At 45.4% G+C, this 14227-nt stretch overlaps 1 protein-coding gene across 1 annotated transcript in view; it reads left to right on the forward strand.

Annotated features, from left to right (window-relative positions):
• Positions 1–8892, forward strand: part of SLC19A2 (solute carrier family 19 (thiamine transporter), member 2) — a 9994-nt gene extending 1102 nt beyond the window's left edge. The window contains exons 2-7 of the mRNA XM_009998273.1: positions 3–82; positions 190–795; positions 4317–4539; positions 7384–7576; positions 8439–8580; positions 8767–8892. Coding sequence (XP_009996575.1) covers positions 3–82; positions 190–795; positions 4317–4539; positions 7384–7576; positions 8439–8580; positions 8767–8892 — 1370 coding nt within the window. The remainder of the gene's footprint in view (positions 1–2; positions 83–189; positions 796–4316; positions 4540–7383; positions 7577–8438; positions 8581–8766) is intronic.
• Positions 8893–14227: the final 5335 nt, after the last annotated feature.

Below are 14227 nucleotides of genomic sequence, written 5' to 3' on the forward strand. Positions count from 1 at the left end.
CTTCTTCTGTAGCGTGCGGCCCTCGGAGCCTTTCCTTACCCCTTACCTGCTGGAACCGCACAAAAACCTCTCCGAGACCCAGGTACGGCCGCCCCGGGCACCTGGTGCCCTGGCCTGGGTGTCTGTGTCTGCGTTTTCCTTGCAGTAGGTGGGGGCTGGGGGTTACCGCCGTCTCTTTCCTCCCCTCAGGTGTTTAACGAGATTTACCCGGTGTGGACTTATTCCTACCTGGCACTGCTGTTCCCGGTGTTCCTGGCCACGGATTACCTGCGGTACAAGCCCGTGGTGCTGCTGCAGGGCCTGAGCCTCATCGTCACCTGGTTCATGCTGCTGTACGCCCAGGGGCTGCGGGCCATCCAGTTCCTCGAGTTCTTCTACGGGATGGGGACTGCCACCGACATTGCCTATTACTCCTATATCTACAGCGTGGTCGATGTTAACCTGTATCAGAAGGTCACCAGCTACTGCCGGAGTGCCACCCTGATAGGCTACACGGTGGGCTCGGTGTCTGGGCAGGTCCTCGTGTCGGTGGCAGGATGGTCCCTGTTCAGTTTGAATGTTGTCACCTTAACCAGCATATCCATTGCCTTTGGCACGGCGTGGTTCCTGCCGATGCCACAAAAAAGCCTTTTCTTTCACCACATCTCAGATCAGCAGCTCAGCTTGGAAATAAAGGTCATGGACTGTAAAAATGGATCCGCTGTCCGGGATCATCCCAACGTGCAGAGGGCACCTGGCTGGGAGGATGAGACAAAAGTTCCCTTAAACGGGAAGGATCATTCAGCAGAGAAACAGGTGAGTTGTGCCTTACATAAGCAGAAGGTGCCATACTGATGTGGTTGTCATGCATGCATATGTGCATATATATACACAGCAGTAGAGATGTCACATTCAACAGTAAAAAGTATCCCTTTGCTTAGCCAGCTTCCTTATTTATGGCAGAGGAAAACTTACTCCGGGCTTCTTACTGCTGATTGAGCATGGTAGGCTGCTCCTTAGTTTTTCCAAATTTGGTTCTGCGTGTCTGTCAAGGCTGTGATTAAAATTCTCTGGGTGTCAAATCGCCATTCATTGGTACAAAGCAAGGGATGTCTCTGGGGCACTAAAAATTCTGTGTATGTCCAAATTCTCTGTATCCTCCTGGATGTGCCCCGAGACTTGCAGAAAAGACACAATTCTTCCTGCACTCAAGCTTTGAAAACAGTTGTTACTTAAAACTGTTGTGCAAGCTGTGCTGTAATAAGCTGTGTAGTAATTGGGTTTTATCTTACGATCCTGGAAGCAAACTGGTACAGGACGGAAACTACAGCAGAGCACTTACAGACTGCCATTGATTAGTTAAAAGTAGACAGGATATGGATAACTTGTAGGAAATGCCTCTACATAATAACAACTTAATGTAGCCCACGAGAGCACCAAGGCAGTGCCCCGACTTGTGACTTTTGTGCACTAGATAACCTCAAATGAGGTCACTTCTTTGGAAACAGGCATGCAGGTGCCCTTGTTCAGTGTTGGGACATGTTTGGTCCTGTGAGGTGCAGAGCAGGCAACCTCCAGTTTTGGGGCCTGGTGCATGTGTATAGTGTATAGTCACCTGCAGGGCAGGTGTCTGCCATGCGCTGCCCCAAGTAGCGCACATGTACAGATAGCCTGTGACAGCAGGGAGGTTTGAGGGCCTGAAGAGAGGTCAGCCTTGCTCCTTGGTCAGGAGGAGGTTGTGCTTGTTCTGAGAACAAGCCAGAAAGTAAGTGTGGCTGTTGGTTTATTCAGCTAATGGGCATTTCTCTTAGCAAGTAAGCCCCAGCTAGGCAGCATTCAGGGCTGCTTTCAGCTTCCTTTGGAAACAGCTGGGAATTAAAGGTATTAACATTCCAGGGACCTAATCCTGCCCCATCCAGCACAGTCTTGTGTGAGGAAAAACATGTTTAACTATGTTATACTTGCATGCTAGAGCATATTTGCTAATTCAGATTCTGTGCCAATAATGGCTAAGGCATTTATATCAGTTAGCTATGCCTTTTGTTTTTCTTACTCCCATCCTGTGAGAACAAAGATGTTTCCAAACTGGTGGTGAAAATTTTAAAAAAGGAGCAAGTACCCTTGAATGATTATCCAGAGTTCAGTTATATCAAGTGCTAAAAGCTGAGAAGCATTAGCATGTTGTGATTGATAATCCTTCTTAAAAGGGTAACAGCAACTGTATTTCATGAACAAAAACCTGTGGCTGAGGAATAAATGTACTGAAGAAGCATTGCAAAGTGGTAGGAGAGTGGATGGGTCTTTCTGGCTTATCAGGCACATGCTTGGGTTGAGTGAGCCAAATCAGTTTTTGCAGTATATGTGACAGTTCCCTTTCCTGTTTTTCCTGCACCTAAACTTCAGCTTGGCATGGAACATTCTGTGTGGGAGTTCTGTTGCTAAAATTGCATTGTTGCAAGCTGATCTCTTCCCAAGTTGTTCTGTTGGGCTTTGGGGGAATGTTGTCCACAGGCAGAGCAAGTGTTTTGCCATTGGCAAAGCACCAGTAGGGCCTGCGTGATGCTTAATAAAGATGCTCAGAAATCAGTGAGACTTTGGGAGGCAGAAAAAGAAGTTCAGATCAGTTAGTCTATGTGAGTTTTAGAAGAATATATTAAAAGTTTTATTGCTTATGGAGAACAGTCTTTCCCAGGCACACACTGCACTGTTTCCCTAGGTAAAGGTTATACCACCAAGAGCCCAAAGTTGCTGCTGCTGGCTGGAAACGGCTCTGAAACTGCATGTGCAACAGCACAATGTGTGATAGCTCAGTCCTGTGACAGTGCTGTATGTTTTCCTACAGGGATTCCAAGTTAATGGGGGCTAGGGATGCTGGGTGGGCCTGGAGGACTCCGCCCAGTCTCACATGGAGTAACTGCTTCTCTGACTTACACGAGGGCAGGTGTAAAGTACTGCATCTGGAGTGGAATCAGAGGAAGGACTGGGAAAGCTGGGTCTGTTTAGCCTGGAGCAGAGGAGACATCTGAAGGGTGGGTGTCAGGAGGATGGGTCCAGTCTCTTTTCAGCAGTATGCAGTGACAGGACAAGGGGCAATGAGCACAAGCTGGAGCACAGGAGGTTCAAGCTAAACATAAGGAAAAAAAATCTTTACTGTGAGGGTAACAGAGCACTGAAACAGGCTGCCCAGAGAGGCTATGGGGTCTCCTTCTCTGGAAACACTCAAAACCCATCTGGACATGTTCCTGTGTGATCTACTGTAGGTGATCCTGCTCTAGCTGGGGGGGTTGGACTAGATCTTCTGAGGTCTCTGCCGACCCTGATCATTCCATGATTCTGTGAGGAGGGTCTCACCTGTCTACAAAGACTCTGTGTGTGCATGCAGCAAACAACTAGCAGCTGTCTACAGAGTAAATAGTTGTTTCTTCTGCTGCTCTTGGCATGATGTGCTTAGGAACAGGACAGTAACAGCCTGTATGTAAGAAGCAGTTTTAATTTGTCATCATCCACTATTGCTGGAACTGATCTATTTTCAATTATTTCTATTTTTTCAAACCACTCAATAAGTCTGCCTCCTTTCATGCTGTTTCTAGAAAGGTTTGGAGTGGAACGCTTCATTTTTATATTATGTCATTTGTCAGAGTGCTTGTATATACAAGAGCTGCTGTTTGAGCAGCAGTGTTTTGTGTAAGGAGCCCCCATTTCTCTTCAGATCCCCAGGCAACATCTCTCACCCTCTCAGAGCCTTAACAGGCGTAGAGAGCATTGTTAGGATATTATTTCTTTGAATATTTATAATCCCTGACTCCTGAAGAAAATGGACTGATTTGTGGGGAAATATACTCATCCGTTCTCTTTATGCTCTCTGCGCTACCGAATTTAGTTGAATTTGGATCAGGCTTTGACAGTGTCAAAGTGTCAGTGATACTTTTTACCTTTAACATTTGAATGACTGGCTTCTGATCCTGTCTTCTCAAAGAGGTTATCATGTCCTGTTCTCCTGTGTCACTTCTCTTTGGTACCTCGCAATGGCTCGTGGTACTTCCAACATCCAGCAGTCACTGCTCTCAGCTTGAGAGATCCAGAGGTCAGGGAGTGCCTGGGACCGAACCCTTTCCCAGCATGTAAGGGAATGGCCCTGGTTAGGGCAGAGACCAGCTGCTGGGATTGTGAGATAGAGAAGCTTTTTATTCATTACTCTGTGGAGGTTTGTGTTCAAGGGTGGTGCTGTCACTCATTGTTCATCAGACCCCTTGACAGGGGCAATTTTGCAGAGCAATGTGAAGTATTTATAAGCAAAGACTGATGTTTCTCTCCCTTTCCTTCTCCAGTCTATGCAGAAGCAGAAAGTAGACATCGTAAAGGTGCTCAAAGATCTCTGGCAGGACTTCCTGCAGTGCTACTCCTCCCAGAACATGCTCTGCTGGTCAGTGTGGTGGGCACTGTCCACCTGCGGCTACTTCCAGGTCATCAACTATGCTCAGGGCCTGTGGGAGATGGTGCTGCCTTCTCAGAGCACGGACATCTACAATGGTGCCGTGGAGGCAGCCTCAACACTGCTAGGTAAGCTTCTGGTGTAGCTCCTGCTCTGCTGTGAGAAATGCCTTGTTTCCCTCAAGGTCACCAGAGCATGGTTTGAAAGTGTCTTCTGTTTCCCCAGGCATGCAGGAGGGGCAACCCCAGCATTTGGGGTGGGTCTTCCCTGACTTGCATGGGTACAGTGCTTAGTGTTGAATTTGTTGCTGCACACAGCCCTGGTTCTGATAATCTAATGCGTAGGTGTTAAAAGGAGCCTCCCAAGTCAGTCTTCACTCTGGAATATTTGGCAGAAGGCTCCAAGCATGTGGCTGACTGAGTGTTCTCAGCTGTCATTATGGCAGTGGGGTTACGCCTGTTTTAACCTCTCAAAGCTAAGGGGCCTATAGGTTTATTTGTTTGTTTTTTTCTCTGGCAGTGTGAAGGTTTCCTGTACACACATGGCATGCAGTGAGCCACTTTTAGTCATTTCAGCACAGTTAAGCAGAAGAGCTATTAAGATGAAAAGAGGTTGCTTGACTTGAAAGGGCCACATAGGTTAGTCAACACACATAGTTGTTTATTAACTTATTTAATACTGTTCCATTACCAGAACTGGGACAATACCTTTTTAATATAGCTCACATACCCTTTCAGAGGTTTTCTAGGTGTTGCTGCAGTATGTCTGTCTTTGATGGAGTCATTGTTCCATCATGTGCCGTAGACATCACCTACTTGGGGGCAAAAAAAGCACAAACAAGAAAAGCTTGGTGCTTTCTTGGGCATGCTCTTATTGCTCAGTGGGAAGCTGTGGCTGTCTTGCAGCTCTAGCAGCTGGTGTACCATCACCCATTGTTAGTTGGGTGTTGGCAACTTGATTTTGAAGGCTTGAATTATTAAATCATATTCTGTGTTCTAAGCCTGTACTTCAATAGTAAGTTATCATACACTGTTCCTCTACAATCCTGCCTTGGTCCTAGGAAAGAGAAGAATTGGTATCAGGGCAGAAGAGACCCACAGAGTGTCCAAAGGTGGGCTGACTTTAAAAAAACAGGATTATTCTTCAAACCTTATTATTAACACCTTTGATAGCAAGGTCCTTTTTTGAAGGTCTGTGAACAAATAGACCTATTGGAAAAGGTGACTGGCACTAAAGTAATGTAAAATTGAAGTTTTTAGTTTTCCATTTTTATTCCCCCCACGTCTAGTTTCATTTCCAAACTGAAAGAGAGTAGGTTTAGATTAGCTATTGGGAAGAAATTGTTCACTGTCAGTGATGAGACACTGGAACAGGTTGCCCAGAGAAGCTGTGGATGCATGCTGACTCATGTGGCTGTCACCTTCCTGTCCTAAGCAAGATAAATAGTATTCCTTCTAGTGAGGTCAACAGACTGTTTAGTTGCATCCCTGTACCTTCTTGGTAATGTGGCAATTCTTTATCAAGTTGGGTTGTGAAACCACTGAATCAGATGTAGATGTCTTAGTTTCAGGATACAGATTGCATATCTTGTCATAATTAGGTGTCAAGCTGATACAACCATGAGGCATAGGGACAGTACAGCTTCATGAGTTTCCAAGAGATCCCCAGAGCAAGATGTTGAATGACTTTTCCCAAATTTCAGAAGTTCTGAGACAGCAGAAAGAAGGCTCTAGGACTTAGCTCCTCTTTGCATCTAAGGGTTTTGCTACATGGGGAGCCAGCCTTTCAAAGAGCAAAACGTCAGTTGGATAGTGTCCCAGCAGGCACTGGAAAGAAGAGTTTAGTAGGGGGACATAAATTCCTTTCCCGTGGCATAGCTACCTTCTTCACCAGTCTGCAAGACTGATGTGAGGCCTTATAGGGTTGCAAGCTTGTACACACTGATGGTACATAAGAAGCCTTCATGTGGTTGAAAGATTTCTAAGCTAGCAGGCCAGCTGAGGGCTACAAAGGGCTTAGATGCTGCACTGTAATACTTCTGTACAGTGGTCAAATACTGAATACAGTCCTGTTTTTCAGAGATGTCCAGTGAACCTCCCTTTGTCAGTATGCTGTTTGTCTAGTTTGTAGTGTACAGCAGCAGCATTACACTTTTGATTGCTATTTAGCTTGTTTGCAGAACAAGGCCTACTTCAAATGGGAATTTTCTTGTAATATGTATTTGGGCTTCTCAGTAGTTACAACTGTGATGGTGCGTGAAACACACCTTGTCTGTGCATAGAGTTGCATGAAAGGTCATATGCTTTCCATCTTGTGATCTGTCTTCTGTCCTCATTTCCCCCTTTGTAAAATCCAGCAGGAGTAATAAATATTTTCTGGTTGCAAAATATTGTTTCTGCACAATCAACTGTGCATGATTATAGCTTGCAATTAGGCTGCATCCTAGGAGATGTGAATTTGGACCTCTGCTCTTAATCTTACAGCCCTGCATGAAGATGACAGTAAATGTAGGTTTTTCTGTGTCCTGGGAGAGAGCTCTAACAGAGTGGTTAGTGTCTTTCTCTCACTTATCCCTCCTGAAGTGCCACAAAATAATTGAGTGCTTTTTGAGAAATGAGGTTTGCATTTCACTGTAGCCAAACTGACAATACTGCTACAGTCAGACACAGAGAGCTGAGTGTCAGTGGTCCGAGTCCTGGAACTGTTGTGCTTCAGAAGCCAGGGAGGAGACTTCAGAGGCAGTCAGCATTGACTTTTGTTGTTGTTGCTGTTTGTTCCTGTAAAAGTGAATGGGAGATTACAGCAGGTTTCCAGGTGAGGGAGAAGTCATGAAGGAGAGCTGCTAAAGAGTGCACATTACTGTCCTCCACCTCAATCATGTTTGGGTATTGGGGCTGTCCAGCTTCTAATACACAGTCTGCAAATGGCTGCCACTGCACTTACTAAGAGTTATGCTTTCCTTTCCTTCACAGGAGCTGTTGCAGTATTTGTTGTAGGTTACATAAAAACATCCTGGGCAATGTGGGGTGAAGTGGCACTTGCCCTGTTCTCCTTTCTTATTGCTGCTGCTGTATACATCATGGACACTGTTCGCAACATTTGGGTGTGCTATGCATCATATGTTGTCTTCAGAATTATCTACATGCTGCTAATTACGATAGCAACGTGAGTATCTTTCTAATGTAAATTGCTCCCAAAGTTACAGCTGGTGTGAAAGCTGGTGTATTTTCCATTAAGTAGGGTTTTGCCCACCAGGAATCTGGAAATGTGCTGTAAGGGGGTTTGTGTTGTGTTGGAAACTGAGGCACAGAGGTATATTTGGCTGGCAGCCTGCCTAGGCTCAAAAGTCTTATGACACTGAAGTGACTATTTCTAAATACTAGATAGTGCTGCTTGCTAGAGGAATGTTTTTCATAAACATGGCTGAAGTGAAGTGTTAGCAGGTGAGGAGAGGACAATGCTTTGCTAGTGTTATATTGTCAGCTTTCTCTAATCTGTAAGGAGGAGAGAGTCTTCAATGTTGTGTGTCACTTTGGGAAGTAAAACACAGCTGTAGTTGAACCACACATACATAAAGACAGATCAAGTACAATATGAGGGCTGATGCTGAAACTAGTACCTGCAGAAGGAGCTCCAGTCACAAGACTGTGGAAGGCTATGGACCACACTGCTGATGCTTCGAGATTGCCAACAGACCTCTGGGATCAGAGAGCATTGTATCTTCTCTGGGCGACAAGGCCCTTTAGCTGCATCGGACAGGAGCTATGCTTCAGTAGGACTGAAACCCACAGAGCTTCCAAAGGTGTTTTTTAGCCTTTTGGATGTCTCTGGGTCTCTACTAGCTTCTTTGCCAGTCTGTCCTATTTAGAGACTGTCAGTGTGAGGTGATTTAGCTGTGGAAAATATTGGATCAGTCTACGTATGCAACTTGAAGAGCTGATCGTCTTGTCCAGATATATTCCTCCTATTCCTGCATTTCCCTGCTTTTTGCCTGTCCTTATATTTCTGATCATCCCTTTCTTTCCAGGTTCCAGATTGCTACAAATCTCAGTGTGGAACGGTACGCCCTGGTGTTTGGGGTCAATACTTTCATTGCCTTAGCACTTCAAACTCTGCTCACTCTGATTGTTGTGGATGCCAGTGGGCTTGGGTTGGACATCTTCACCCAGGTATGATAGACTCTCTGTAAAGCTTCTCAGCTATCTGTTTCTGAGTCAAGGGTTTGCTGACAGAAATAATTGCCAATTCCTGATATTTTAAAAGAGGAAGGGAGCTCATGTATTAACCTTCCTACAAATTTGGTAACTACTTGGTTTAACCACCCTTCTTTTTTTTTTCTTTCCTCTTCTCTGCAGTTTATGATTTATGCCTCCTACTTTGCAGCCATCTCCATGGTGTTCTTGGTCAGTGGCATATACAGTATTATTAAAGCTTACAGAAGACAAGAGCAGAGGCAAAGCAGATCTTCTGAAAGCCAGTAGTGCACCAAGTGAAGACGCTGAGTGGCTATGCATGAAGATATAGGTCTGATTTTTAATCTTTGCCTTTTCTTCACAAGGCAGTCACCTTAAGGGTATTTGATCCATATTTATACTATATTAGTAGCACATTTTAGAAGGTAAATGTATTAGCTCTTACATAAGTAAGAACAAATATCTTCTTTCTAAAATGCCTTTTGTTCTTCTGTTGCATATATGGGATGTGCAGCAAAGAACAGCAAGTTTTTCTCAAAGAATGAAAGCCTTGGAAGGCTTTAGTGTAAGGCTGTGCATCTAGAGGCTGCCATTGAAAAGGCAGCTTCGTGATTGTGTAGTCCTCCTGTCATTGAGGTGCTGCTGCAGGGCAAAAGTGAGGCCACACTAGCAGACCTCTTTGGAGAGCCCCAGGCCTGAGGCAGGAGGTGGCCTTAGGCCTGTGCTCTGCAGCGTGGCTCTTGCTGCACCAGTCCCGTGATGCTGGATATTCACTTTTAAGGACTACTACACTTATATGTCTGCATACGCACATGCTTCCTTGAGCTGCTTGTGCTGTTTCTGCTGTTCCTGCTGTCACCCCTGCTGCCAGAGTTTTACCAGAGCTGGTCATGGTGCTTTCCCCAAAACTTAACTGTGTCCTGGGGATGCTTGTGACACTGGTTAATTGGCTATCAGCAGCACTCTTTATGCCATAAAGGTCTGTGCCCAAGGGACTGTAGAAGGGGAAGCTTAGAGGGTTTTTAGGTAGACATAACACTACTCTGAGGTACCCTTGGACATCTTTGCCTTTGCCCTTCAGACTGCAGATTCCTGCATTACAGGAGTCAATGCTGCGCAACCCTGGGGGCTGGGCTATTTCGGTGGGATGGTGGATGTCAGTATAGCACTGAGAAGGAAGGTGACTTGCAGAATTTTAAGCTATTCTTTGTGACCTTGGAAAACTGTGACCAAACAGACACCTTCAGTTATGATAATTAGTAGGATGACTGCCTCAGGCTTTGAAAAAATTATAATCTCTGGTCTGTCAGGTTTCCCCCTTATGTTAAAATGCCTTTATGCTTCTGGTGGGTCTGTATCCACTAGATCTACCTCTTCTTTCCACCTAAGCAGGACAATGATTGTTTGAATGGGCAGTTCTTTTATTTGATTTTGTCCACTTTAAGCAATTTGGGACCTGCTTCATACCTGGTTTTTAAAAGTAGTTTAATTTTACCAAATTGCTTCAGCACTGGGAAGGAGTTACACAGATTGTCCTGGGTGTGGGCACGTGGATACATGGGCACTACAACCAGGACAGCAACAGGTACCTGTAGTATACTGTGGAAACAGCCTGTGGACTGTCCCTGTTGCTGTGAAGGTTGTGGTGAATTTTAAGTGTACAGGAGACAAGGAAAGGGAGAAGATTCGATGCGGTGTGCCTCCCTCCATGCCTTCTGTGTGCTGGTTAGAGCTTCTTCCAGCCGGAGCCTGAAGAAGCAGCTTTGATTCATTCCTTGCTCTTAGTGCCATGGAGACTTCACAGTATCTGGATGGGAAAGCTTTTCTGTCCTGGCTGAGACAGGTATGGCCTTTCTCATTACTTCTGTAAGCCTCAGACTTTATCGCACAAGGTGAATTATTAATGTATGTGGGGATCTGAGGAACCCCTCCACATCAGCTGCTCTGGGAACCAACTTCCCAAAGCTTATCTTTGTTTGCAATCTGCGTCCTAAAGCATCTCCTGAAATAGAGGGCTTCAGCTGTACTGGCATTTACACATGTAAACTTAACTGCCTTATCCTAAAATGAAAACTTGAAGCCACCTTTGTATATATTCCTTTCTTTGCTATTTTTGTTTTTTAAAAAATAAAATCAGAAGCCATGAAATGCTAGCTGGTGAGCTGTCCTGGGAAAGGGATAGTAAGTGCATATCCTGTCCTTTGGGATCCTCAGCCTGATGGCAGTTGCAACTAGGCACAAGGAGTGGGTGTACAGAACTCATGTCAAGTGACGGAAAGAAGCAGCTCAATTTTAATAATGTTTTCCAATCAGAAAACAAATCTTGGATGGGGAACAACCCAGTTATTTAAAAGCAAGTAAAAAATTAACTAACAAATTACAGCAATAACAGTGATTTTTCTACCAAAGTCATGAAACTGGCAACTGCAATAGAGAGGCATGTTACACTGCACACGTCTTCAGGCTTATTAATGTATGGAAGCCACACCTGGATGTTATTCAGGTCCCCTTTGTTGTTGCTGTGGTGATGAGGTGACTTACAGAGCCTGACTGGAGCGGTGCACAGCATTACCGATGCCTGTGAAATTCTGTAAACATGTTGACATTGGTGGTTTCTAATTGAATAGTTATTTTTGTTAAATAAAAATACTCTTAAGATATCCTGTGTGGCCAGAGTTTGTTTTGTATTTTAATACCTTGCTAATCCACAGCATTGCTGCTACTGCAGTTAACTAATGCAGGTTGTTCTGAGCATCGTTACAAAAAGGAGGAAAAATACAGTAAGAAGCATGCAAAAAGAGGCAAGTCTTAAAGATTATAGTTGTTGACTGTTTTGTGTAGATTTGCAGAACTCTGTGCAAGTGTCTTGAGTCCTAAGCACTTCGGAAAGACCACTTTGTAGTTCCAGTGCAGACTGGTCTAGTGGGGTAGAAAGTTACAATTACTTCCCTACTGGTGCAGGGTATCCTTGGTCAGGAGCCATCAGTCTCACTGAGGGTGACTGTAAGGGAAAGCAGGTGCAGATTTGCCATGCAAGAGGACCTTGCTGTTTACATTGACCTAATTACAAAATTGAGGTTGTAAGGAAGAAATGCTGTAAATTCCCTGTCTTGGCACACCCATGCTTGACTGCCTTAGAAAGCTCTCCCTGTCTTGTGCTTCTAGAAGAGATGGTTTGTAGCTGATAGTACAGGCTGGGCGATACTACAGGAGGAGGAAGTGGTCTCTGAATATCTGCTGCTAGTTTGATATAGTTCAGTGTGGGTAGTAGCCCAGCAAGCCCTCTGTGCACCATCAAAAACAAGAGAAAAGGGGTGGTCTGGAGAGGAAAGGGGAAGCCTTTCTTACATGTGTTTCTGTGAGAGCGTTATAGCTGAGGCAGGAGGGATAGGACTGACAGCATGCCAAGCTTGCTCTCTATTTCATTCATCTGCCTTCCCTGGTTGAACGCAGGAGTCAGCTGTGCAGGGATGAGCTTGACAGTGTGGGGATTAAAATCTGCTTGCATGCGACAGGAAGGTAACTAAGTAGGTCACACAGATATAGCATTACCCTTTAAGGTGTATTCAAGTGTTTCATGTCAGATGCTATGACAAGAACCCTGAGGCTGCTTTTGCCTGCAAGCACAGCAGGTCCACGTGAACTGTGGCAATCTTCCTTGCTCCTCCCATTGCATCCTGCCACTCCACTGAAGGATCTGAAAAAGGACACCCAGCTGCTGTAAAGGAGCTGAATTCCTGTTAGTGATACGGCACATGGTGCAGTTTGATGGAGATGAGATAAATGCTACAGACTGCTTGGTGTCTGCCTGGGATGCTGTGGCTGTTTCTTTGTTCCAGTCGATGCTGAGGGCTGCTGGAGGTGAGTGTTCCCACCAAATCTGTGCCCTGCACCAGGCTTCCATGATGCTGGGAAGATGTGGTATGGTTCCTGGGTTTTAGGATCACTATTAGGGGGAGGAGCTGGGTGCTGGGCTTGTTCTGTCCAAGAAGTGAGGAATAGTAAGAGCTGCCAGAAGCTGCTGTTTCAGGAGCAGTACCCACTCCTGTCCCTCTGGGCTAGCACTGGCTGTGACAGCCCACCAAGGCACAGCAGGGTTACACTTGGCTGCACTGTGGCTGTGTGCATGTGTGAAACAGGTGCTGCTTTGGCTGTGCTCTCAGGGAATGGGAAGGGCTCTGCATGGAAGTCATTATGTCTTCTCCTATTGGTGTGATTGTAGCTAAGTACTGGGAAGAAACGAGGGACTTCAGTTATGGAAGGGGCACGAGACTGCGAGCACTGGATCCTGTTCCCAGCTGCTCCTGACAGTGTCAACTGTTTCCTACACCACGTACAAAAGCTGTTAAGGTGCTTGTTTAACATGTCTCTGGAGGTGTTAGGCAGCCTTTCTCTGTCAAACATACTCTGCATGAGTCATTGTTCCTCAAACACAGTGCCTGAATGCAAAGGCAACAAACATGTCGGGGCCTGTCTTTAGACCCCTGCATTGCTTGGTCTGTCCTCAGAGTCCTGCACTGCTTAGCTGCTGTTTCTGTTATGTTTTTTTCATAACCATGCTCTGTAACTCCTCTGCAGACTGGAATACCCGAAGACCTAAATGTACTGATATGCCAGTTAATGAATGCATGAATTCTCCTTAAGATACCATTATCATTATCAAGCATCACAGCTTGATCTTCCAACAGTGGGGTCCAATCCTTGTTTTACAATTATGCTGATTTTTAATTAGTTGAATAAAGCATCTCTTGTGAATGGAAGGGGTAGCACTGCCTTGTCAGATGAAGGATAGTCTTACGATAAAAGCGGAACAAAAGGCTTTGATACTGTGCCCAGTTCTCTTTGTTTCAGCCTGCTATGAACTTGTCAAAGCCACCTGCCTGTGAAATGTCGAAAATCAGAAGTTTGGCATATTGCCTTTGAGAACAGGATAACTGTATTGCCCTGGATCAGGTCAGTGGGTGAAGTTTTTCCAGGTACAGCAGGAACCAACGTCAAGCAGGTACCAGAGGGGTATCTCAGGTGTATATAAGGGAGCCCTTCCAACGCACTGGAAACTGTCAAAACCCATTTCTCTTTCTCCCTTTGTGGAGTCGGATTAAGCAGAACCTCCAAGGTCATGGAATCCAACCTTCTCCTGTGGCATGTGACCTGTGATGACATGTCTTTTCAGAGACCTCCTGAACCTAACCTTGTAGGGGTTTATTTAGCTTTTCTATCCTGTGTGACTTGGAATGAAAGGGTAATTCTACCTGCACAACTCTAACAGTTATCAATGCTCTGGCTGGATTTATTCATGGCTGCTACCTGGCATTTTGTTGAGGGTTTTTTTTTCATTAACATTGACCCTTTAGCGCAGGTGTGTTGGCCTCTGAGATGTGTGGCTTTCTGGTGTGTTTAGACTGTCATCCTTCACCCACAAGCTGAGGGAGTTGGGGTTGTTCAGTCTGGAGAAGGCTCTGAGACCTTAGAGCAGCCTTCCAGTCCCTGGATGGGCTACAGGAAAACTGGAGATTTCAGGGAGAGGGTGGTGAGACACTGGAACAGGTTGCCCAGGGAAGCTGCGGGTGCCTCCTCCGCTGCCCTGCGCCCCGATCCGATCGCTTATCACACAACACACAAC

The sequence above is a fragment of the Chaetura pelagica genome, unplaced genomic scaffold (assembly GCF_000747805.2).
Source record: "Chaetura pelagica isolate M959 unplaced genomic scaffold, ChaPel_1.0 scaffold65, whole genome shotgun sequence".
Taxonomy (NCBI): domain Eukaryota; kingdom Metazoa; phylum Chordata; class Aves; order Apodiformes; family Apodidae; genus Chaetura; species Chaetura pelagica.